General features: G+C 39.0%; 1 protein-coding gene across 1 annotated transcript in view; it reads right to left on the bottom strand.

Annotated features, from left to right (window-relative positions):
• DIS3L2 (DIS3 like 3'-5' exoribonuclease 2) overlaps positions 1 to 27,166 on the bottom strand; it is a 382,925-nt gene that overhangs the window by 252,728 nt on the left and 103,031 nt on the right. Inside the window, exon 6 of the mRNA XM_007462755.1 lies at positions 2,416 to 2,650. Coding sequence (XP_007462817.1) covers positions 2,416 to 2,650 — 235 coding nt within the window. The remainder of the gene's footprint in view (positions 1 to 2,415; positions 2,651 to 27,166) is intronic.

The following is a 27,166-nucleotide window of genomic DNA, read 5'->3' as shown; positions in this document are numbered from 1 at the left end:
TCTCAACGGCTGAGGATGATCCAGATCCATGTTATCTTCCTAGAAGAAACTATTGTGTAGGTCTGAGATGCCCAGAGAAACTTTTCTCTGAATGCAATGATAGGCACTTGCTGCATACAGCTGGGGTTACCTGCTCAATTACCAGAGAAACTGGTAGTTATGGTAAAGATATGAATGTTTCCCGGGCAAAAAGGGATATACTAAGTATACACATGTAATATGTCATGTTTGCTTTGGGTAAAAAAAACACGACATTCAAACAAAAATCACTCTTTTGCACACAGGTGTGAACTAGGATTAATAATTCATTTGCAATTACAACACAAAGCAATGAACCTTTCTAGAAGTCTTAGGAAAAGTTTATGATGTTCTTAAGGTTATGTTTTGTTTCAATAACAAATTTCAAACCCTTACATGGTGCAAAAAGAACTAACATCCTAACTGTAACCAGATTTTATATTATCCAGAGAAGAGAAGCTGGTTGAAATATCCTTAAAAACACCATGATTTTTAAAAGAGCAAATTGCAATTTTCCTAAATATCAAGAGGGCAAGAAATGAGAAACAGCCATGTGGTTTCAAAACTCTATTTAGAGGCTAGCAGGAAAGAGAAATTGGTACCAGATTCTGAGGGAAGGATTAAGGCTGTTCCCTCAGTCAGGGCCAGTAAGGAAGCAATATAAATAACAGTAGGATACGAAGACCATAAAAACAGTAAGGAAAAAAACTGCATACGGTGAACTTGTAAAGCACTCAGTGACACTTACTTGCAACGGGGATGGAGGAAAATTACAATAGAGGACAAATCAAGAGTACGTCTGGCATCAGAATTTCCCAAACAAAGGATAAGGTGAATTATTAATATCCACCCTGGGCATCAATTCTGCCATCACTTCCATCCATCAATATTTCCTTGCCCTTGTATTGGTACCAATCAATAATGAGAAACTGAAGCATCTCATCCCTTCAACTTGGAACCTAGAGGAAAAGAGGCTGCTGAGGTCTTCCAAGTTCAATCACCTGAGCTAGGTTTCCACAAAGTAGTTTTGGGCCAAATGCCCAGTAAGTTTTAAAGTACTCCTTCCCCTGGTTTTGTCCTTCAAGTATCTCTCTCCCTTGGTGAACTTGCAGATGAGGATTTGGCTATTTAGGGTCCCGGTTATTAAACTGTTTTTAAAGGAAGAAAGAAGAAACATCAGAAGAAGGAATTTTCAAGGAATAACATCCAAATGACATTGGCTGCGCCCTGAACAGTGGAACCACTAGTTATCTAAGCAGGCCACAAAAACAAAAGAACCTGGGTGCCCTCAGGTCGACAGTGAGGTGGGGCAGTGAGGAAGCAGTAGCCTCTTCATTCAGATAGAATCTCAAAGTCGGGAAGTCCTTCTGAATGAGTAGTACTTGGCACCAGAAAGCGACACATGCTTTCAGAAAGTGCTCGCTGCCCGAGATCACTACCTCATCAGCAGTGAAGACACAGGGTGATCCTTACGCAGTCACTTCCTGAAATCACCTCCAGCTTTCTTCAGGATGTCAGAGAACTGTGCTCACCAGTCCCTATCCCAGGGTGTCTGCTGAACATCCTCCTTTAGTAACCTTCTGGCATTTCTTCTAGCCTTTCGTGGGGACTGTGCCAGAAACTTCTTCCTGATAAAAAAAACCCTCATAATCTAGTTGGCCTAACCAGGTCAATATTTTCCACTTCATAACATACATAAAAATCCATCTGGCTAGAAAACATATTCCCTGCACTTAAAACCTCCTAGAAATCTATACATTGAAATATTCCATTTTTCATTGCTACTTTCCCTTAAGTCTTCCAGACTGCAGTCAGGTAGGGCCCTTGGTCACAGCTCTTCGCCTGTGTGCTTGCAATTGCTTTTTTCAGTATCCAGGGGACCCACGGCTTAAATTTTGATCAGAGAAAATAAGACTCGCTTTTTAAAAAGCTTACAATCAAAACACTTTGTAAAGATAATCTACTTATCAAATTTAAGGTGATCTATTCACCACTGAGGATGAAATGTACCAAGTTAAAATTAAAGCAAAATCCAGGGTAAAACAAAGCGCTTTTTTTGGAAGGATTTTAGTTTGGTTTAATTATGTTCATATCAACCACAGGGTGGGATTGGGCTCATCACAGGAAATTTCAAGGTTAGCTATCAACACAATGCAAAACCCATTAGGAAATGACAACAGCAACCACTGACCACACAAATCACCAGCAGCATTTGTCCCCTCCCCACAAACAGCAGCTGGAAGCCTGTCAAAGATCCCCCTTTCCTAAAAGCTGCCACAGGTTAGAAACTGGAAAGATACCAACTGTATTGTGTGATTAATTGTGTAGCACAGAGAGAATTCCAATACTTAAAACAATCTACTAAAATAAAACGTCGGAGAGCAGTCCGGTACTCACCTTTTTCATGAACACAAACTGAGAGTTTCTTAACACCATCAACCACAGCATTCTGCGTGTTGCCATGTCCATCTTCTGAGTCACTGTCATCAAACTGAGCCTCTATAATGACATCAGGACTGTCATTATAGCCTTTCAGGGACTGTTGCAGGAGATGGCTTCCACAGAGCTCCTCAGGGAGATCTGATTCATAGGCACCTTCTGTTTCTTTGTCATTGCTCTCTGGTTTAATTACCTGAAGAAAAGAGAAAAGTTCTGCTAAATCACTGGAGGGAAAAATGGGAAAGTGCAGATTTTTCTTTTTTTTCATTTTTCTTTCCTAAGGAAAAAACTGCACATTCAGAAGCACTGGACACTCACCATGTAGTTTGAAAAAGAATATTTTCCAGATGCCCAGATTACCTTACAATCAATCCAGCTCTTCAAGATGCCCAAGATTAACGCTACATCCACTCCTATTTTTCTGATGTATATTTTCATCCTCTCTCCCACAAAGGCCCTGAATACCAGAAGTACCACACTGCTTCACAGAGTGTCCATCACATGGGACCAACTAGTATGCTGGCAAATGATAGAAGAACTCAATATAGCTTGTCACTGTGTTCCCAAATGAAACCACAAGAATGTAAGATGAAACAGAAAAAAAATTAAGTGTGAACAAGAGTTTATAAAATGTTCCCATAAAACATATAAACCCTTAATTCTCCATTTTGAGGCCTGAGATCAGTATAGAAAGCACACAACTGATAGACATTTACACTAGAAATAAGAATGAGCATTACACAATATGTCAAAATTTCTCAATTTAACAGAAATGAAGCAAATTGGAGAAAAGAATCCACTACTAATCCATTTAATGAGTTAGTCACACGACACTCATATGACAGTACCCTTTGATTTCTATGGGCACAATATTAACACACACCAGTGTTATTTAGTCACTGAAAAAAAAAAAAAAGGTGACCCTATATGTAAATCTGCCCATCTACATTAGCAAAAAAGACAGCAGATTTTGTAGGTTCTAGATGTTACTTAGAACACCATATCCTTCTAATAAACTATTTCTGGATGAGAAATCTATGTGCAATTTAAACATATAATCAAGATGTGATCATACATACGTGTGTGTGTATATGAATTTGATCACTATTGGTAGCACATTCGTTTCATTCTTTCAAACAAATGCTGGAAGGCCAGCCTCATGCCAGGCACCCTCATGAGGCCTACATTCTATAGTGAGGAGACAGATGGTAAACAATTTACTCATTCAACAAATCGTACGGAGTAACTTTCACGGTGCAAGGCACTGTTCTAGGTGGCAAGGATGCAGCAGTGTACACAATCAAAAGTCTAATAGTGATAAGTGCTAGTGAAAAATATATATAATATGAAAATGGTGGTTATTGGAAACTGAGGCTAGTTTACCAGTAGTGTGGTTAGGGAGGATGCCTCCTGGATGAAGCGACATGTGAGCAGAGACCTGAATGAAGTGAGTGAGCTTCTAGCAGTTTCACTATGTGCTTATAACTGAGAAGTCTAATATTTTTCTGACTTTAACTCTGAGGTTTCAAATTAGATGCCTGCTTTCAACAAACCAGATTAATGTTCAAATTAGATCACACAAAGATCATGCTTAATGAAAGATCATTTTATACAACGCACAAAAAGTTATTAAAAGAAATCTTTCTCCAAACATTAAAATGTCACAGATTCCAATTAACAAAACTGTCCCCAATGAATATTATAATATCCACCCAGAAAAGCAAAGTAAAATATTACAAAGATATTCACACAATCAGAATACAGACTCTAAAATATATTCCCAAAGTTTTAAAATATCTGACCTCATGAAAATGTGATAACAGAAATCTGACTCTTGTCAGATTCACTGATTTATTCATTTGTTCATTCATTAATTTGTTCATTATTTCCACGTTTGTTCATTATTTCCTAACAAACAAGGCTCCTTTTCTCTAACAGTTAAAAAAAAAGTTCAACTGGCTAAGCCAGAAATCTCTAAAAAGATTCCCCTTAGGCCCCTTCCTGCACGAGAACATAAGAGTGAAGCAACAGCTAAGTTTTAAATTAATATACAATTACAAAACCAGCTCTCCTGCACTTCTGCCTTGAAACACGAATCCTGGTTTCAAACCTGACCCAAAATATATCACTCAAAAAACAGAGAATTCACTGACAAATTAGAGAAGAAAAAGAAATCTGCCACCACTCAAATCAGCAAATCCGTTCAATTTCCTTAAATGTGCCGAGCAAGTTCAATAACATTTAGGAAGATCTGCCGCTGACCATCCTCAAAGAATTAACACAACCTTGGGTACTGTCAGAACAGCCCAAAGCACAGGCAGGAGGTACGTGTGCATACCCTACGTCTAAAGCACGGTGGCTACAACACAATCACTGGTCTACTGTTCTTTTTTTACGTGTCATCCCATACAAACTTTATCTCAGAAAGAAGAGAGCTGGGGGCAGGGGTGAAAGAAAACAACTGACATGCTACAGTTAGAATATAAGGTAAAATGTAGTCTTCTGGAAATATGTTAAACAAAGGTTCCAGGCCTTTACTTTCTATTAAATATTTATTTCTTCTGAAATAAATATTTGGTTCCCACAGACCAAGGAGAAAATATTAGAGGGTAACCAGAATTCTGACTTTATACAATTTGAAGGCTCGGGCTTCCCTGGTGGCGCAGTGGTTGAGAGTCCCCCTGCCGATACAGGAGACACGGGTTTGTGCCCCAGTCCAGGAGGATCCCACATGCCGCGGAGCAGCTGGGCCTGTGAGCCATGGCCGCTGAGCCTGCACGTCCGGAGCCTCTGCTCCGCAACAGGAGAGGCCACAGCAGTGAGAGGCCCGTGTACCGCAAAAAAAAAAAAAAAAAAAAAAAAAAAAATTTGAAGGTTCAACTATCCCACAGTGAAAGGTAGTCTTTGTATGTATGTATATGTGTGTGAGTAAAATATAAAGAGAATTCTGTAATCACCATGATTCTGCCTACCTACATATTAAGAATTATGCTTTGGCTTACACATACAAAGTTCAAGGAAAAGTCAATGGGAAAAAGAGCACAGTGGAAAGCAATGACCAGAGTACAGAAAGCTTAACTGTATAGCACATTTCAAAACCAACCCAGTTGGTTGGATAATCTCCATGGTTTAGCTTAGCTATACTCAAGAATTAGTGTTTTAGGCACTAAATTCACTTTTGAGTTACTAAAGCAGAGAATGCTGCATGGTAGCAGGGTTTAATGAACAAATCAAGTCATTCAAAACTGTATAATTACAAATTGTGAAATTTTTTGTTCTAGTTCTGTGAAAAATGCCAGTGGTAGTTTGATAGGGATTGCATTGAATCTGTAGATTGCTTTGGGTAGTAGAGTCATTTTCACAATGTTGATTCTTCCAATCCAAGAACATGGTATATCTCTCCATCTATTTGTATCGTCTTTAATTTCTTTCATCAGTGTCTTATAATTTTCTGCATACAGGTCTTTTGTCTCCTTAGGTAGGTTTATTCCTAGATATTTTATTCTTTTTGTTGCAATGGTAAATGGGAGTGTTTTCTTGATTTCACTTTCAGATTTTTCATCATTAGTGTATAGGAATGCCAGAGATTTCTGTGCATTAATTTTGTATTCTGCTACTTTACCAAATTCATTCATTAGCTCTAGTAGTTTTCTGGTAACATCTTTAGGATTCTCTATGTATAGTATCATGTCATCTGCAAACAGTGACAGGTTTACTTCTTTTCCAATTTGGATTCCCTTTATTTCCTTTTCTTCTCTGACTGCTGTGGCTAAAACTTCCAAAACTAAATCCCCAAAGAGCCAAAGCAATCTTGAGAACAAAAAACGGAGCTGGAGGAATCAGGCTCCCTGACTTCAGACTATACTACAAAGCTACAGTAATCAAGACAGTATGGTACTGGCACACTTTATTATATTGAGGAAAGTTCCCTCTACACCTACTTTCTGCAGGGTTTTTATCATAAATGGGTGTTGAATTTTGTCAAAAGCTTTCTCTGCATCTATTGAGATGATCATATGGTTTTTCTCCTTCAATTTGTTAATATGGTTAATCACATTGATAGATTTGCGTATATTGAAGAATCCTTGCATTCCTGGAATAAACCCCACTTGATCATGGTGTATGATCCTTTTAATGTGCTGTTGGATTCTGTTTGCTAGTATTTTGTTGAGGATTTTTGCATCTATGTTCATCAGTGATATTGGCCTGTAGTTTTCTTTCTTTGTGACATCCTTGTCTGGTTTTGGTATCAAGGTGATGGTGGCCTCGTAGAATGAGTTTGGGAGTGTTCCTCCCTCTGCTATATTTTGGAAGAGTTTGAGAAGGATAGGTGTTAGCTCTTCTCTAAATGTTTGATAGAATTCGCCTGTGAAGCCATCTGGTCCTGGGCTTTTGTTTGTTGGAAGATTTTTAATCACAGTTTCAATTTCAGTGTTTGTGATTGGTCTGTTCATATTTTCTATTTCTTCCTGATTCAGTCTTGGCAGTTTGTGCATTTCTAAGAATTTGTCCATTTCTTCCAGATTGTCCATTTTATTGGCATAGAGTTGCTTGTAGTAATCCCTCATGATTTTTTTTATTTCTGCAGTGTCAGTTGTTACTTCTCCTTTTTCATTTCTGTTATGGAGGCTCCTTAAAAAACTACAAATAGAACTACCATATGACCCAGCAATCCCACTACTGGGCATATACCCTGAGAAAACCATAATTCAAAAAGAGTCATGTACCAGAATGTTCACTGCAGCTCTATTTACAATAGCCCGGAGATGGAAACAACCGAAGTGTCCATCGGATGAATGGATAAAGAAGATGTGGCACATATCTACAATGGAATATTACTCAGCCATAAAAAGAAATGAAATTGAGCTATTTGTAATGAGGTGGATGGACCTAGAGTCTGTCATACAGAGTGAAGTAAGTCAGAAGGATAGAGACAAATACCGTATGCTAACACATATATATGGAATTTAAGAAAAAAAAACTGTCATGAAGAACCTAGGGGTAAGACATGAATAAAGACTGTGTCCTACTAGACCTACTAGAGAATGGACCTGAGGATATGGGGAGGGGGAAGGGTAAGGTGTGACAAAGCGAGAGAGAGGCATGGACATATATACACTACCAAACGTAAGGCAGATAGCTAGTGGGAAGCAGCCGCATAACACAGGGAGATCAGCTCGGTGCTTTGTGAACGCCCGGAGGGGTGGGATAGGGATGGTGGGAGGGAGGGAGACACAAGAGGGAAGAAATATGGGAACATATGTATATGTATAACTGAGTCACTTTGTTATAAAGCAGAAACTAACACACCATTGTAAAGCAATTATACTCCAATAAAGATGTTAAAAAAAACTGTATAATTAAAATATAAATTAATACATTGCATTTTTAAAGTATTTTCATTCTATTTTTGTTATCGCAGTACAAACAAGAATAAAATAAATGTTACGGGGAAGAAAGATCACCTTAAAGTCATAGGATACAAAAGGCACTCTAAAACCGTTCCATATCACATATTTGTTAAGAATGAGGGTTGTGGAACTCCTTCGAGAAATGGCTAATTCAAGTCTAGAAAAGGAGACAAACAAGATGAAACTGGGACTTCCCTGGTGGCGCAGTGGTTAAGAATCCGCCTGCCGTGCTCGCTTCGGCAGCACATATACTAAAATTGGAACGATACAGAGAAGATTAGCATGGCCCCTGCACAAGGATGACACACAAATTCGTGAAGCGTTCCATATTTTTTACTCCAATAAAGATGTTAATAAATAAATAAATAAATAAAAAGAAAAATCACTAAAGCACTGAAAGTTACTGGAGCTACAGGATGCCATTTTCATTCTTAATGAAATGTCAGCCATAATGTTGAATAAAAATGTACTGGATTGTAAAGAAAAAAAAAAAAAAAAAAAACCCCCCCTGCCAATGCAGGGGACACAGTTTCGATCCCTGGTCTGGGAAGATCCCACAAACCGCGGAGGAACTAAGCCCGTGCACCACAGCCGCTGAAGCCCGCGCGCCTCGAGCCTGTGCTCCACAACAAGAGAAGCCACAGCAATGAGAAGCCCGCGCACCACAACAAAGGGTAGCCCCCGCTCGCCACAACTAGATGCAGCCACAAATAAATAAACAAACAATCGAACAAATTAAAAAAAAAAAAGAACCTGGAAGATCTTGTCATATGGGGAAAACAAGCAAGCTATCACAGGCTACTAAAGCCTCATCTAAAGGACTCAGGAATCATCATGAAAGGGCTCTCTCTGGCCAACCTCAGAAAATTCTAAACATTTATCCTACCTTTCCTATATAAAATGTACCTCAGGTTAGCCAAACAGTTGATGAGGTAAAATTCTTCTTTTCTATTATAGAAGAGTTTCAGCTAACTAAGAAGGAATGACTTAAAGACTTTCATTATCACCATTCTGATATCCCTACTGAAATGATGGATGCAGAAGATGACCATCAACGGTTGCTAAATGCTGATGGGGATGGAGTTTTATAATAGATGGACCAGAGCAGCAATACCTGAACCCACTAATTAATACAAATATCATAAAAAGAGAAAGAACCAAAGCACTTCCTAATGTATGTACTCTAATTAGGAAGTAAATACTATACTGATGTAGGTACTCTAATTACGAAGTAAATACCACCATCTGCGAAGTATTTTCCCCTAACTTGAACTTAAATCTGACCTGATATAGGTAACAGAGGAAGATGTTAAACACCACTAGGGAGAGCATCCATTTACACTCACTCCCTAGATGACTTCATCCAGTCTCATGGCTTTAAATCTCTCTATATGCTATTAACTCCAAAAATTAAATGCCTCGCCTCAACCCTTCCCCCAAATTGCAGACACATATCCAATTGCCTACTTGACATCTTCATTTGGATGTCAGCTGGCGCCTCAAACAGGAGAACCCTTGGTCCCCACCAGAACCCATTCCCCTCCCAGCCCTGCCTCTCTCGGCAGATGGCACCAAACTGGGGCATCACCCTTGACTCTCTCCTTCTCACACCCCACATCCAATCTATCAAGAGAGCCTTCCTGTAAAATATATCTTCTTGCCATTTCCACTGTTACTATAAAAATCCAAGCAACCTTTATCTCCTTGCAGAACTACTGTAATAACTGGTCTCCTGACTTTTATTTTGGACCAAAGGAACTAGAGTGATCTTTTTTTTTTTTTTGGCTGCGTTGCGTCTTCGTTGCTGCGGGCAGACTTTCTCTAGTTGCGGCAAGTGGGGGCTACTCTTCATTGCGGTGCACAGGCTCCTCATTGCGGCAGCTTCTCTCGTTGCAGAGCACAGGTTTTAGGCGCGCGGGCTTCAGCAGCTGTGGTGCGCAGGCTTCAGTAGTTGTGGCACACGGGCTCAGTAGTTGTGGCTCGTGGGCTCTAGAGCGCAGCCTCAGTAGTTGTGGCACACGGGCTCAGTAGTTGTGGCTCGTGGGCTCTAGAGCGCAGCCTCAGTAGTTGTGGCACACAGGTTTAGGTGCTCCACGGCATGTGGGATCTTTCCAGACCAGGGCTCAAACCCACGTCCCCTGCACTGGCAGGCGGATTCTTAACCACTGCGCCACCAGGGAAGCCTCAGAGTGATCTTTTTAAAACAAATCAGATCATGTCATTCTCACAATAGCTTCCCAACATCCTTCCATCACCATGCCACAAGGTCTTGTCAAATCCGGTCCGTATCTATTTTTGCATTCTCATTTTCTACAACTTCTTCCTCTGCAAATTACACTCCAATCCTAGAGTTCTTCTTGCTATTCATAGAATACTAAAATCTTCCATCTTGAGATGTTTACATTTGCTGTTCCCTCTACTGAAAAACTCTCTGCCCAGCTATTCACAGGGATTGCTCTCTTCATTTAGTTTAGGTCTCTGCTCAAATATCCTCCTCTCAGAGAAGCATTCCCTGATCACATTAACTAAAACAGGCCCACCTCCCTGTTATGACTCTATCTTCTTACCCTGCTTTATTTCTCATCACTGCACTTATCACTACCTGACAATATATTATATACTTACCTGACAATATATTATATATTTTCTGTCTCCCAACTAGGATGTGGGTTTCATAAGCACAGAGGCTATTTTATTCACTGCTATATTCTAAGAGTTAGGAATAGCATTTAGTACTCACTCAAATAGATGTTGAATGAATGAACAGCAATTAAGTAGGAAATGACCTGTCCAGAGTCTATCTTCCCTGATAAATATAAACTCCATGAAGTCACATTATATACTCAAGTCTCATCTGAATGAATAAAGAACCAGAGACGGCATACTGCATCTAACATTTCCACACATCTAAACTCTACCCATCTCTCAAGACCTAGTCCAAATGCCTTGGATTTTCTATAACCCAGAATCCACCACAGTCTTCTCAGGTCCTCCTCATGCCCTGCTACCTGCCCCAGACCAGAGCAATTTCTTCCTCTTCTAAAGTCCCAAAGCAATTTATACATACCCCTTCTACGGCACTTCTCATTTTTTTCACTACACTAGTGTTATCTATGTGTGTGATTTACCTCATCTGTTAAGACTGTTTGCTCACCAATAATATATCTCTGTATATTCTATGGCAACTTGCATAATCAATCTAGGTGCTCAATATTTGATGAATAAACATTATTTGATGGATAAAAGGGTAGAAAAATGAAAAAAGGAATATAAAAGACTATCAGGATGCAAGAGAGTTTTCAGAACAGTTTCCAGACACACGAATATGTGGATTAGAGAGTAGAAGCCCAATCTTCCCTGGATCTGTAAAGTAAGAGGCCTTCTTCTGTGGGACTGACCTTGAAAAAGTTGAAAAGTCTAGCTCAGTGGTTCTCAGTTTTGAAGATTAGCAGATCCTGCTGAGAATCAGATGAAAGCTATAACTCCTTCCTCCATAGAAAAATGCACATCTACAAGTAGACAGAAAGTACTCTATAAGAATTTAAGAGTAAGGGAAGTAAAAAGTCTGGCGCTGGAGGCTACCAGTTCATGTTGGTCAGTATTTTGGAGAGCTCTGGGCTCGGAGTGAAAGGAGAGAGGCCTCAGGAGAATGGATATATTACTGACCTGGTTAACTGAGGACTTTAAAACTTCCTCTGGTTTCCTCCACAGACCTGAGAGAGAGAGGCAGCTGACTGCACTTATTATTCTGAGTGCACGCTGCAACTGGGATTATTTCTCCCTTGGAGATTTAGTCTAGTCTCTGGAGGACAGGGCAGAAACAGATTAGTGAGAGAACCAAATCGCTGGGTCATACAGAACTTTTTCACTCTCAAGTCTTGTTGCATGAACAGGATAGGATAAGCATCACATAACCCTGCTAATAAAAATAAACAGTGAAAATGCAAATGCAAACACACACACATACACACACACACACACACACAGAAATGTTTGTCAGATATACCCTGAAGTTAGTTTTACCATGGATACATCTTTAATCTACCTATTGTCTCCTTTTGGAAGGTGAAATTGGGCGACAGAGTGGTGTGGCAGTGTAATGAAGGGAAAAGGTGATCCCCTTTCTCCAACAGGCTGCAATCTCTGGTGGATGGAGAGCAGTAACGTGGCCTCTTCAGTAGTACTTGGGAGGAACCCTGAAAACCGTTAGGGATGAAATTGAGAGGAGGCTATTAGAAGCTTACCACTGAAAGGAATAGGCCTATGCCCAGAATCTTGAGCTCTGAGACACAGCGAGGAAGAGATACACCTTTTGGAAAAGGAGGGTGGGTGTAGCATGACTTCTGTACTTTAAGGGGAACCCTGTGTTAGCAAAGGAATAGCAAAATGCCTTATAGAATATCCCTAATTCGAAGACAAGAACACTTGCCAAATCAGAGACATGATGCAACCATGTGAATGGAAAATGTCTAAGGAAGACGCTAATCTAAAAGGCTGGCAGAATTTTAGAAAATAATATTTGAGAAAATATATAGGGAAATACATTTTAAATATAACCAAAAAGCACTGCCATGAAAGAAGATAATGATAAATTCAACTCCATTAAAATTAAATTTTTCCTTTTATCCTAAAATAATGTAAAAGAAATTTAAAAAGATAAGCCATAGAAGTACTCATATCCAGAATACATAAAGAACTGCTATAGATCAATGAAAGACAATCCAACAGAGAAATGGGGAAAAGGCTTAAAGGCACTTAACAAAATAGTGAATCTTTATTGCCAAATAGACAAAAAAGATGGAAAGCTGCTCAGCCTCGTTTGTCATCAGAGAAATGCAAATTAAAACCACAATGAGATATCTCCACAAACCTACAGGCAGGCAAAAACTAAAAATCCTGACAATACCAAGTGTCAGCAAGAATGTACAGCGATACTTTTCTGGTATAAATGTAAACTGGTCCAGCCCTTTGTGAAACAGATCAAGACTGAGGGAAAGCAGAAAAACAGATCTACTCAACTCCCGCCCTGGCTTATTCCACTACACTGCCCTGCATCCCTCAGGATTTTGACAGGTGAACACAGGAAAAGGAGGCTAAGATGGGAAAGGACACATATGCAAAAGCAAGGAGATAAGAAAATACAAATTTTCCCTCAGGGAAGGCAAGTAGTAGTGAAAGTGTACAGTAGGAGTGAGAAAAGAGGATGAAGAAGCAAACAGGAAGAGCACTGAATGCCAAGTTAATGAGTCTGGTCTTTACTGTAAAGTTAGTAAAGTGAGAAGTAGGGAAAAGTGGTTAAGAGAAGGAACTGTAGTCAACACACCTGGGTTTGCATCATGGCTCTGCTGCTTAGTAGCTATGCCACTTTGGCAAAGCTATGTAATCTCTTTGAATCTCAGTTTCACTATATTTAAAATGAGGACAAGAGTACCCAATATCATAAGATTATTGTGGAACTGAGATAATATATGAAAAGCTCTTAGCACAGGTGCCAGGAACAAAGTTGTAAGTGAATCTGTATACAAGGAAACAAATTTAGTCTTTAGAACCAGGAAGTCCAAGGTGATGGGGAACATCCAGGTGGTAGCTGGAAATGTAGATCAGGAGATGGGAAGAGTGTATTGGAGGACAGAAATCCTCCAATTAGGAAGGTTAGGAAGTTAACCACAATGGTTCAGCAAAGGTCAAGCTTCTCTGCAAACAGAAGCTGAGAACAGAGCACTGAGAAAAGACTCAAAGGGGGTTTCACAAGGAATAGGAGTTAGTGAAGCAGAGAGAATTTAAATATGATTATGAACATGTTAAACACTAAGACTTCTATTACCACTCTTCACATTCATACTGCACTATCTTCCCTGTGCTTTACACACATTAACTCATTTGATCTACACAACAACCCTGGGTGATACACAGGAGAATAATTATCTCCATCTCACAGGATAAAACAGGTTCAGACATGTCACAATCCCAGAGCTACTAAATAGCACAGCTGTGACATGACCACAGATCTAGGGATCTAAGTCCAGCTCTCAGTCCTGGACACTCCTATGGGAGATTCCCTGCAAACAGATTCAGAGTGAGCTTTGCACGTACATCTCCCACCAACACCCACTGCATGAAATACCTCTGCATCTTTTGCCTGCCTGGCAAATACTCAATCAAAATTCAAGATCCAGCTCTTCGGTGACTGCTTCTCTGACTAAACTCCCCCATCTCTTAAGAAATGTTTCCTTCCTTTGTTCACTGCTATTCCTTACCTATTGTTTCATTATAAGTTTGTTGATCAAGTTATATTCCATTTATTTGTTTACATATTTCTCTCTTCCACCAGACAGCAAACCATACCACATTCATTTGTTATATTCCCCAGAGGCTCCCAAAATGCTTGGCATATAAAACATGCTCAATAAATATTAGTTTCCTTTTCTCTTCTTCTGACGAGAATGAGAAAGACTTCAATTGACTGTAAAAGAAGAATTCTAAAAAAAATTACAAGAAATAAATAACTACCAAGCAGCAAGAGCCAGCTAAATTCAGATGCTTATCTACATGATACTGCATGATAACTGCACTGCCCTCCACTACTACACTGTCTGGAAACCAGGGACGAGCCACCAGTTATTTTATCAGAGTTGAAACTTATCACCATAAGAAGCAAATATAAGTACGCATGCAAATGAATAAAACTGGAATATATTTAAATAAATGCATTTCCCTAAAATAATTCTAGACCTTCATATTTAAATTATAACTCCAGTTTCAATATGGACCCAAATGTAACCATAAAGTTCACTGTCACCAATTTAAAACAACATTTTTAGCTAGAAAAATCATGAATGCCTGAAGACGAGAAAGCCAAAATGTGAGCACAGCTTCCAGGGATGTTTCCTGATTTCTGCAGTGTGAAGTACCAATCTGTCCCTTAGAAGGCGCGCGGTGGGGGGATGTCTACACTGAGCTGTAAATCAGATCAACCGCAAAGAGCAACTCAAACTCAACAGAGTCAAGAAACCGGTCACTTTAAAACTCAATTAGTTTTTTTCTTCTCCCTCCTTTTATAATTAATATAATGTATTTCAAAACTGGGGAGCAAGAGTACCTGTAACCAATTTAAATGGAATCGTAAATAAAAATGCCAAGTAACATTCCCAAACTCCAAGCATGAAACATTTCATAGCCTCCCTGTGTACTGATATAAAAAACCTTTCCTTGAACATAAAAGCCATCTTTGAAGAGTGCTATTTTAGATCTCATAAAGACAACAAGTCTACATTAGCACTGGAAAATTCTGTTCCAAGCAAATAAATTCGATGACATTCCCCTGGGGCAGGGGTTGCTATCAACTTGGTAAAATGGAGCTTCTCCAAAAAGATTTACATATGCCTATGTCCACAGGCACTTTCTGCTGAAAGGGCTGTTTACAACAGTGTCAGCTGAAGGCTTTGTGCACAGGAGATAATGCCCTGCCTATCCCACTACCTGAGCCTCTGATTCAGAGCTAATGCATGTCATGAAGTCCACCTAGGAGCCACTTTTCGTTTCCTGGCTTCTCTGGCTGGGCTTAAGTGACAGCACTCACTTGCCACACATGTTTTAACAAACTTTCAAATCCCTTAATGGCATGCTTGGGACAAAGTATAATACACTGTTCAGGAAATAACCTTGGAGCCAAGAAAAGCAATTGATATTTCCACAGGGAGTTCCTGACAAGGCTTGCCAATAAGCTTCCTTCATTTTAAAACATGACCATGGACACTATCATTTTAAAGACATATTACAGATGTTCTTAAAGGTATATATGTTAATTGGGAACTTTGTTTGCCTATGGTAGTTTAATCCAACAGTGCCTTTTATTTAGTTAACAGGAGTAGAACAAACTGTCCCCATTCTTCCCAGTTTATTCAGGCCAAAAATCTGGTTATCCTTATCAACGGATCAATTCCTCCCTTCCTCCCCCACTCACCCCCCAATCACATCCATCAGCTCATCCTATCACTCTATCTTCATCGCCACCATGGCCACCCTGACTGATGCACAGGCCCTCCCTGATCTCTGCCCCCACCCTGTGACCCTGCTGACTTCATCTCCAACTATTCCCCACCTCAGCCTCTTTGCTATCCCTTGAACACGTTAGGCATGCATTCACTGTCCCCCAAGATCTTCCCAAGGACAGCTCCCTCACTTCCTTCAGTTCTTACTCAAAGTCACCTTCTCAAGGCAGCCTTCTTTGGTCACCCTATTTAAAATCTCAACCCCACCCCCAAATTCATATCTCCCTTATTTTACTTATTTTTCCTCTTCAGTACCTACTACTATTGAGCATGGTATTTTATTTACATTATTATGTCTTCCCCAGTGAAACACAAGCTCCATGGAAGTGGGGATTTTTTCTCTGTTCACTGTTATATTCCCAATACTTAATAGAGCACCTAATACAATGTCTCTGACACAATTCCATCCTAATGTGCTACTATCACCTTAAACTCAAACCATCAAACACCACTCTAGTCCTTCCCCTCAAAGCACTTTCCCTTCCTGTTCTCTTTTTTATTAACACCACGACCACTTTCTTCCAGGCCTTTCAAACTCAAAACCTCGCAACCATATTTGACTCTTTCTACTGCCAAACATACTGCTTCACCAAATCCTTCACTTGTCTTTTTACAGAGCTCTTTTTTTTTTTTTAACATCTTTATTGGGGTATAATTGCTTTACAATGGTGTGTTAGTTTCTGCTTTATAACAGAGTGAATCAGTTATACATATACATATGTCCCCAGATCTCTCCCCTCTTTGTCTCCCTCCCTCCCACCCTCCCTATCCCACCCCTCCAGGCAGCCACAAAGAACCGATCTGGTATCCCTGTGCCATGCGTTTACAGAGCTCTTATATTTCCACAAATTCCCTGGTATCCTCAGGACCATCCTACAAACTTCCAGAAAAAAAAAAAGATCTGATTAAACTACCTTTTTACTCAAAATTTTTGATGGATTTCTCTTCCCTGGAGAAACTAATTCTCTGTTCTTTGGCTTATCATTCAAAGACCTTGACCTTCTCAATGTCCACTGACCTTTTTTAACCATTTTAATCTTATCTGCCAGTTCCTTCCATTATACACCATTCACAGGCCACTGCAAACTCCTTCCTGGCTTAGATCACACCAACTCAAAAATAGGCTTCTAACAACTTAGAACAGCAGGATCTGTCTCCCTTTTTCTATTTCTCTGTGAGTACAATAAGGAAAACCATATAACTCCCTTGTTAAATGTTTGATTCTTTTTAAAAAATATTTTAAGAAAGAAAGGAAATAGGGCTCTTGGAGAAATGATCAGTATCTGTCGAGGAGCCCTCTGTGCAGAGCAGGCCTGGACTGAATCGGAGAGGATGAGTGCAGACGTCTAATGAGTCTGGCTTTAGGGTCTCTGGACACTGTTCCAAAGAGACCACGGGACTTGAAACAGAATTATGGGTGTCTTGTAACACATGCCCTCTCTCCTTTTCTGCACGGCCACCACAAGAAACTAACTAACCACAACTTCACCCTGATACAACCAAGCCTCTGTGCCTAGTCACCAAAGAGAGTAAGAAGCAGGCATACTTCCCATAGAGGAGAGACAATTCACAGAACACAGCAGATTCCAACTAGAATAATCTCCGTAGCAAGGTTTTATGTACTTTGATGCTAGAAATGAGCAGAGGTGGGGAAGAGAATTTGGCAGAATATCACACCAAGTTCCGAAACTCAGGGACAAATGAAGTCAGGCAAGAGGGTGGATAGAAAGAAACCTGGGTAAGCCCTAGGGGAGAGTTCCCAAGAGAGAGAAGAACTAGACAGAACTTCCAAGAACAGAGTTCATGAAAGGAATAGACAATTATTAAGATTTAGTGAAAGAATACATACATTTACATGTAACTTTGTACTCAGTGACTGCTTTTCTCTTAACCTTACTCTTTATTGTATTTTGACTTAAGTCTCCAAAACATACTCAATGTACTAATAATGAGTGTTTTAACTGCAAGAGACAGAAAAACTAACTTGAATTGGCTGATTAGCTTACATAAGTAACTGATTAGCTTACATAATTGAGTCAATCTGATCATATTGAGAGGCCCATCTGATATTTGCAGAGGGAGGGAGTGATAGGGGGGCGGCGGGGTGCTCTCAGATTTCCTCAATATTAGCTCCAAAACCAGGGCAGCCTCTCTCTTCATGTGTCAAGAAGGATTCCAGGAGCTTCAGAACATATCCCATCCTCTTACAGACCACAGTGGGAAAAAAGAGAGAAATTCTTGCCCAGGTGCTCTGCAAAAAAATCTCAGGACTAGGCTGCTGGGGTTGATTTTGGTCACACGCCCGGTCCTGAATCCATCGCTGTAGCAAGGAGGTAGACTAGACAGCACTCCCCTGCATCTGAGGAATGTGGCCAGTTCTTCAATCCTAGTAAAGAACAAAGCTGAAGTCTCCTTAGAAATGCTCAAAGTGGGGTTCTTTTGAAAGATAATTCTTTGTATTTTTATTCATAGTAGAAGCCTACTAGTAATAATTTCCACCTGTTTCCATGAATCAACGATCATTCCCCTTTTAGAATCACAACCATTTCTGACATGGAATCAAAGCAAGAATGTTAACATCATTCAGGAAAGAAAACAACCTAAGAAGTTTAAACAACATGCTCATGGATGTAGAGCACATGTCAAATAAAGATTATTTGTATTTGAAGTTTTTACATGTATAGAGACTTAGCTGCAGTACCTGACCTCAGATTCCTTCACATCACACCATCTGTAGCAAAATGAATTTCACATCCTTGAGACACACTTCAATATGCTGGACCACACTGAAAAATAAGCTCAATTTGTAGACCATTCCAGAAAACCAGACAGTATACAATGAAAATTTTTCAGAGCAAAGGATATTCAGGACATTAATGTAAGGGCCACAGTCCCAGAGCCTAAGGATGTTCCATATAGCCAATTTACTAATAGCAGATTAACCACAATTATCTGAAAAGTCAGCCAACACTTGAACTACCACACTCATGTACTGATAATAAAAACTGAAACCACATTTGATTAGTGGTTGCTGGCACACTATAAGCTGTGTGCCTATTGCTAGATTTTTTACATAGATTTAGGGTATGGCCAACTCTAAAACATTTACTTGTATCTGCAACCATCCTTTCCTTCTTCCCACCTCAAACCACAGATAGAGTGATCCAGCTTTGGATACTATTTCTTGCCTTGAGGGCTTTGCTCATAGGGTAGTACCTTCTCCCCCCCTATTTCACTGCCCCCTCCTTCTACATGATAAACTTTCTCATGTCATCATACAGATGTTCGCTATCATTTCCCATCTTTGAAAACATTTTCATAAAACTGTAGTAGCTATACTAACATCACACAAAGTGGAATTCAAGAAAAAAAAAGTATTACAAGGGTCAAAGAGGATCATTTCATGTTAAAAAAAAGAGTCAATGCATTAGCAAGATACAATGACTGTAAACGTATATGCACCTAATAAAAAAAGCTTCAAACCAGATGAAGCAAAAACTGACAAAAGTAAAGGGAGAAATAAACAAATCCTCAATCATAAATATTTATCAAATAAGTAATAAAACAACTAGACAAAAAAACAGTAACACAGAAGATCTGAAATAAATAAATAAATGTATATATACACACACACATATATATCTCAGAGGTCCTTATCCATAGTACATGAAGTCTTACAATTCATTAACACAAAGACAAACCAATTAAAAAATGGGTTAAAGACTTGCACAGACACCTCAGAAAAGACTAAATACATATAAATGGCCAATGAGCATACACACACAAAATGTTCAGTATCATTTTCTCATCAGGAAAATGCAAAACAAAAGATAACAAACAACTACAACAACAAAAAGTAATATTACTATCCGCCCACAAGAATGGCTAAAATACTACTACTATATTCTGGTAAGGAAGTGGAGAAACAGAATCTCTCATACATTTTTAATGGTAGTGAAAAATGGTACAACTACTTTGGAAAACAGCTTTATGGTTTTTTATAAAGACAAACATATGTTTACCATATGACCCAGCAATTCCACTTCTAGGCATTTGACCAAGAGAAATAAAAACATATGTTCATACAAAGACACGTACAGCAACATTCATAGCAGTTTTATTCTTAATGGTCAAAAGCTGAAAATAATCCAAACGTCCTTCAGCTGGTGGATGGGTAAACAAACTCTGGGACATCAATACAATGGAATACTATTTAGCAACACTAGACAACATGGATGAATCTCAAATGCATTATGCTAACAGAAAAAGGCCAGACTCAAAATAATTCCATTTATATGACATTCCGCAAAACAAATCCATAGGGACATAAAACAGATTAGTGGTTGGCAGGGGCTGTGGGGTAAGGGGAAGTGTTGGCTAAAAAGAGACACAAGGGAATTTGTGGGTAGGACGGAACTGTTTTCCATCTTGACCGTGGTAGAGGTTACACATAGCTATACATGCTTTGAAATTCATAGAACTGAATGCTAAAAAGGGTAAATTTTACTATATGCTAATATGTGAACCAAATAAATCTCTTTGTACCCAAGCCAAACAAGCTCAGCATCTATATACAGTGGGGAGCAAAAACTCAATTAAAACATTGAAAGTATGAGCCAAAGTTATCAACTGAAAATACCAAATATTTTTCATTCTGACAAAATTTAAAATCCAATAAACATTTATTAAAATCTTATAATGTGCAAGGCATCTATTAGGCATTAAATAACTCCTCCTACAGTGAGGTGACACTTAACAGTTAACAAAATACTTCCAAAAATATCATCATTAGTATTGGCCTACTGATACCTGGAAATAAGTAGGACCCACAAAGCACATTCCCAAATACCTTTAAGCAGAAGTAAATATCATTTGAATGGCATAAGCTCCAACAAAAGGAATGATTGCTTCCAGCTGAGATGACCAAGAAGGGCTTAGAAAGATGGTGGTTAACAGCATGGGTCAAGAGGATGGATATTATGAAAAAGATGATATAGAAAAAGTCCAGGAAGTAGGCATGCTTGAGGAACAAGTAGACAGATGTAGTTAGAGCTGGACACTTCTGAAAAGTCACACACACACAAATCCAAAAGGAAGACCGAGCTCTTCCTTGCCGAAGACAGCCTTGAATGTCATCCATAGTACCTTAAGTTAAAATGCACGTGTACGCACAGTTTATTTCTTTTCTTTTTTCTCAACTTGATGCTTAAAAGAAAGATAGCCATCAAGACAAATATCAAGATAGAAATGATATGGACTTCCCTGGAGTCCAGTGGTTAAGACTCTGTGCTTCCACTGCAGGGGGCACGGGTTCGATCCCTGGTCAGGTAACTAAGATCCTACGTGCCACGCGGCACAGCCAGAAAAAAAGGATAGAAATGATACAATACTCTATACACGGGTAGAGCCGAGGTTCTTGTACACCAAGTGCCACTGATTAACCGGCTATAGGATTCCATGTAAAAAAGCTAGAACTCCCAACTTTAAAAGAACACAAGCTCAAAAATAATATGGTACAGTGATGGGGAATCACAGCCTGAGTGAGGAGGCAAGGATTGAAGCCTGAGTAAGAAAGGTGACCTAGTAGAATAGCAGGCAATGTCAGCATATTGGTTACAAACAGGGATGAGCAAATGAGTAAATATATGGACAATAAGAGCCAGGTTTCTCATCATTAAAGAAGAGAGTTACAAATACCGAAAGGGGGAGAACCCTGTGGTGTTGCACTGGAATTGGAGCTTTTAGTGTAAACTCACAGTTTTCAAGATAGGTAGGTAGGCAGGTAGCTACCTAGTCAGATAGATAGACAGACAGACAGAGAGACAGACAGACACAGAGATATAAGTAAATACTCATATTTCTTAGCTCTCTTCATTGAGAAGGCTTGGGAGCATCTGGATTTATGCACTAAAAGGTACCAGGACTTCTTAGAAAATGGCTAATTTCTTGGCTAACACAGGGAAAGATGAGGCTGGAACATCTCCAGAATATAAAGTGTTCAAAGGATGACAAGAACATGTCAAAATGACACAGGAACCAACTTAGGGGGCGTCCACTGGCCAAATCTGGGGCAATGGAGCAAAAAGAGGATAGTAACAGATTGCTCCTCTGGAAAATTACATAATCTACTCTATCCCCAAAAAGGCATCTCTATACTAAACATACCCACTTCTCAGGAATTGTGAAATTCAAACACTTGCTCGATGATACGGTAGTGCCCTTCTCTCCCTTTAAGATTTCCACTATCACTTCCATATCATTGGGTCATGACAGCATGAGCACCTGTCTCTCCCTATAATAAGCCACCTAAACTTGGACCAGACAAGGATGGAGAAGTGGCCTCTCAGCATAGATGACTCCAGAGAAAGCAACATGCCTCAGTCGCTGACGCCAAGGCAGGCTTTCCTCTACCTCAGCACACCCAGAGCTGGAGGCCCCGGCAGGTGGACAAGAGGACCCTACGAACCTAAATCAAATCTCCTAAGATCTTTGAATGAGCATTGATAAGTATATTTGTGTAAGGAAGTTGTTTTCTTTCAGAGCAAAAACTAACGTGTTTCTGCTGTTGGTCCTGTTGTTCTTTTTACCCTGTTCGGCCCTGAGTATGGTATAGCATCATTACTTCAGACAATAAGGTGGGGCAGACTTTCACTAATGAGGCAGTTCCTTCTCCACTATGGAGACTATATTTCTGAACAACTGTATATAATCCAATATCATTTTCAATTCATATTTCACATAAAGTCATATTTCATTTCAAACCAACAAGACCTCAAATGTTCCCTATGGGCTCTATGCACAGAACTGCACTTCCAAGGTTCAGAAGTTGATACAACAGAGGAAGCTATTGTGAACTCTAAGACCAGTCTGGCTACCACATATAAAATTATCCCTGGAGGAAATCTGCTTATGTGATTTAGCTTTGAAGAAGAAGTAGGGAAAAAAAAAAGAAAAAGAAACCTGGCCAAGCTGTAAAGTGCAGTGGAAGTGTATGTGCACGTGTATTCACAACAGTGTAAGAGCAGGGAGCTCATCTGCATTGTGGTCAACCTTCTTTTCAAGTTAAGACCTACCCAAAGCTTTGGGAAGAACATTACATTAACAAGAGGCTCTCCAGCTTCACTGTGTAAGTCTCCAGTCATGTAAGAAACATGTTTTTGCTTTCCCGTTAGTGCTTCCTTCCTTGCTTTGCAGACAGCTAAGCTCAGGTACCAAACAGAAAGCTATTTTTCAACAAGTGCGGCACAAAGGGATCTCTCTGGGGTTACGCAGTCACTGACGGCCCAAATACTACTTTCAAAATCAGCTGTTAAAATTTGGTTTTAAAAGAATTATTCTAAAGTCATCTAGATTTGGGGCTTACACTGGGTTAAGTGGTGCTATTATTTGGATACTTAAGCCAAATGGTGAGTCTTCTGATGGTAGAGTAACATTTTTTTAACCAAAAGTTTCTAAAAGCACAGGGCTAAAATATAATTTTCATACTCTTTTATTTGAATCATTTTAAAAGCTTTCATCTTTCCCCCACTTTGATAGAAGCATAAAAAATGAGCTCAATGTAAGCTGGTACTGCCATATAACCTCACAGTTTATGCCACTGCAAAAAATTCTTCTGAAAATTACCCTGGGCAGAGATTTTTGTATACAAAGTATCAGCCAAGAACAAATTTTCATAGCTGACTTCTAAACCCTTTAAAATTGCATTTTATAATGGAAATACTGAGAGATGCTTTACCCTTAAAGCACTATTTTAATATTTCTAGCTTTTCCAGAATACAATACTATGAACTCAGGACCAGAGATGTAAAACAGAAGAAGCCATAAGTTATAAAGCTATTTTTTAAAAATAGCCACAAATAAAAATGTTTTATGGATCAAACATGTTTACATGCATTTACCTGCCATACCTATTACATTTCATTTTCAAATGCTTTCCTAAACCATTTAGTCAGTATTTCTATCTGTGGACATTTTATCCCAAAGATTCTTTGTGATCAATGATTGACTTCAACGTGGCTTTACACTCTTGACCAGTTTGAGTGTGCTAAGAATCTTATATGAACACCTACCATACGCCAAGCACACTCTGAGATGCTTTACATACATTTTTTTTCATGTAATCCTCCCAAACAAATCTTCAGGTAAACAGTATTTCCATTTACAAATTTTAAAAATACCTTAAGTTCACAAGTTTTAGGTAACTGGTAAAGATCATCTTCTACAACTTGAAATCTCCCTATTTAGAATAGTACCTAGCACATGACAGTTCCTTGAACTAATGTATGAGTGACTACAAAGTTGTACACTCTAAATACTAATATGAGCATTAGAGATCACAGGGGTTTTTGAAATTCAGTGCTGGGGGGGGTGGCTTTTGAATCAGAAAAAGCAGAATCTTAATTCAATCAAGTGTGATTTATTTCAGGTATGCAAGGCTGGTTCAATATTTAATGTAATCCATTGTATCAACAGACTAAAAGAAAAATCACATAATCATACCAATAGATGCAGAAAAACTATTTGACAAAATCCAACTCATGATAAAAACTGAGTAAACTAGGAATGTAGAGGAACTTTCTCAACTTGATAAAGTCTATCTACAAAAACCCTACAGCTTACATCATATTTAATGATAAGAAACTGAAACTTTCCCACTACGATCAGGTACAAAGCAAGGATGTCCCTTCTCATTGCTCCTTTTAACATTGTATTGCATCCTTACTAATGCAATAAGACAAGAAAAAGAAATAAAAAGTATACAGTTTGGAAAGGAAGACATAAAACTCTATTTGCAGATGATGTGATCATCTAAGTAGAAAATCTAGAATAACTGGCAAAAAAAAAAAAAAAAAAAAAAAAAAAAAAAAAATCCATTGGCAGTTTTACAACTTAAAACCACAATGAGATATCATCTCACACCTGTCAGAATAGCGATAATCAAAAAAAGACCACAAATAACAAATGTTGGTGAGGATGTAGAAAAAGGGGAACACTTTTGGTGGGAATGTAAATTGGTGCAGCCACTGTGGAAAATAGTATGGAGGTTTCTTGAAAAACTAAAAATAGCATTACCATATGATCCAGCAATTCCATTTCTGGGTATTCATCCAAAAAACACAAAACCACTAATTCGAAAAGATACATACACCCAATGTTCTTAGCAGCACTATTTACAATTGCCAAGATATGGAAGCAACGTAAGTATCCATCAACAGATGAGTGGATAAAGATGTGTGTGGTATACATACATACACACAAACACACACAATGGAATACTACTTAGCCATAAAAAAAGAATGAAAATTTGCCATTTATAACAATATGGATGGACTTGGAGAGTATTATGCTAAGTGAAATAAGTCACAGAAAGACAAATACTGTATGGTATCACTTATATGTGGAATACAAAAAATAAAACAAACTAGTGAATATAACAAAAAAGAAACAGACTCACAGATACAGAGAACAAATTAGTCATTACCAGTGGGGAGAGGGAAGGAGGAAGAGGCAATATAGGAATAGGGGATTAAGAAGTACAAACTACTTGGGCTTCCCTGGTGGCGCAGTGGTTGAGAGTCCACCTGCCGATGCAGGGGACACGGGTTCGTGCCCCAGTCCGGGAAGATCCCACATGGCGCGGAGCGGCTGGGCCCGTGAGCCATGCCTGCTGAGCCTGCGCGTCCGGAGCCTGTGCTCCGCAACGGGAGAGGCCACAAAAGTGAGAGGCCTGGGGTCCACCAAAAAAAAAAAAAAAAAAAAAAGGAAAGAAAACATGTAACAGCCTTGACATCAGTCTTGGTGATGACTTTTTGGATCTGACTTCAAAAGCAAAGGTGACAAAAGCAATAAAAAAGCAAATAAACAAGTGGGACTACATCCAACTAAAAACCTTACGGACAGCAAAGGAAATCATCAACAAAATGAAAAGGCAACCCACTGAATGAAAAAAAATATTTGCAATCATATATCTGATAAGGGATTGATATCCAAAATAAATAAAGAACTCATACAACTCAAATGCAAAAAACAAACAATCCAATTAAAAAAATAGGCAGAGGGTCTGAACAGACACTCTTCCAAAGAAGACATATAGATGGCCATCAAGTACATGAAAAGATGTTCAACAACTCTAAGCATCAGGGAAATGCAAATCAAAACCACAATTAGATATCACCTCACAGCTGCTAGAATGGCTAATATCAAAAAGACAACAAATAACAAGTGTTGGCAAGGATGTGGAGAAAAGAGAACCCTCATGCACTACTGGTAGGAATGTAAATTGGAAAACAGCATGGAGCTTCCTCAAAAAATTAAAACTAGAACTACCACATGATCCAGCAATTCTACTTCTGGGTATTTATCTAAAGAAAATGAAAACACTAATTTGAAAAGATATATGCACCCCTATGTTCACTGCAGCATTATTTACAATAGCCAAGATATGGAAGCAACTAAGTGTCCATCAGTGAATGAACGGAAAAAGCAATAAAGCAGATACACACACACACACACACACACACACACACACACACACACACACACAATGGAATACTATTCAGCTATAAAAAAGAATGAAATCTTGCCATTTGTGACAACATAGATGGACCTTAAGGGTACTATGCTATGCTAAGTGAAATAAGTCAAACAGAGCAAAACAAATACCTTATGATCTCATATGTGGAATTTTTTAAATAAACAAAAACTAAGCTCATAGACACAGAGAACAGACTGGTGATCGCCAGAGGTGAGCCAAACGGGTGAAGGGGGTCAAAAGGTACAAATTTCCACTTATAAAATAAGTAACTCCTGGGGATGTAGTATGCAGCATGGTGACTATATTTAATAATACCGTATTGCATATTTAAAAACTGCTAAGACAGTAAATCTTAAAATTCCTCATTACAAGAAAAAAAAATTTCTTGTAACTATGTATGGTGACAGGTATTACATAAGTCTATGTGGTGAAGACTTACTGTGGTGATCAATTTGCAATACATACAAATATCAAATCATTATGTTGTACACCTTATACTAATATAATGTTATTTGTCAATTATACCTCAATTTTTTTAAATAGGAAAAAGTAAAATATGGAAGTTAGACTGGAAAATCATTACACCTCCAGCTTCAAGACTCTATGACAGGGACTTTCCTGGTGGTCCAGTGGCTAAAACTCCACGCTCCCAATGTAGGGGGCCCGGGTTCGATCTCTGGTCAGGGAACTAGATCCCACATGCTGCAACTAAA

Source organism: Lipotes vexillifer, unplaced genomic scaffold (assembly GCF_000442215.2).
Source record: "Lipotes vexillifer unplaced genomic scaffold, Lipotes_vexillifer_v1.1 scaffold860, whole genome shotgun sequence".
Classification (NCBI taxonomy): domain Eukaryota; kingdom Metazoa; phylum Chordata; class Mammalia; order Artiodactyla; family Lipotidae; genus Lipotes; species Lipotes vexillifer.
This window is presented reverse-complemented; position numbering and strand designations above follow the sequence as displayed.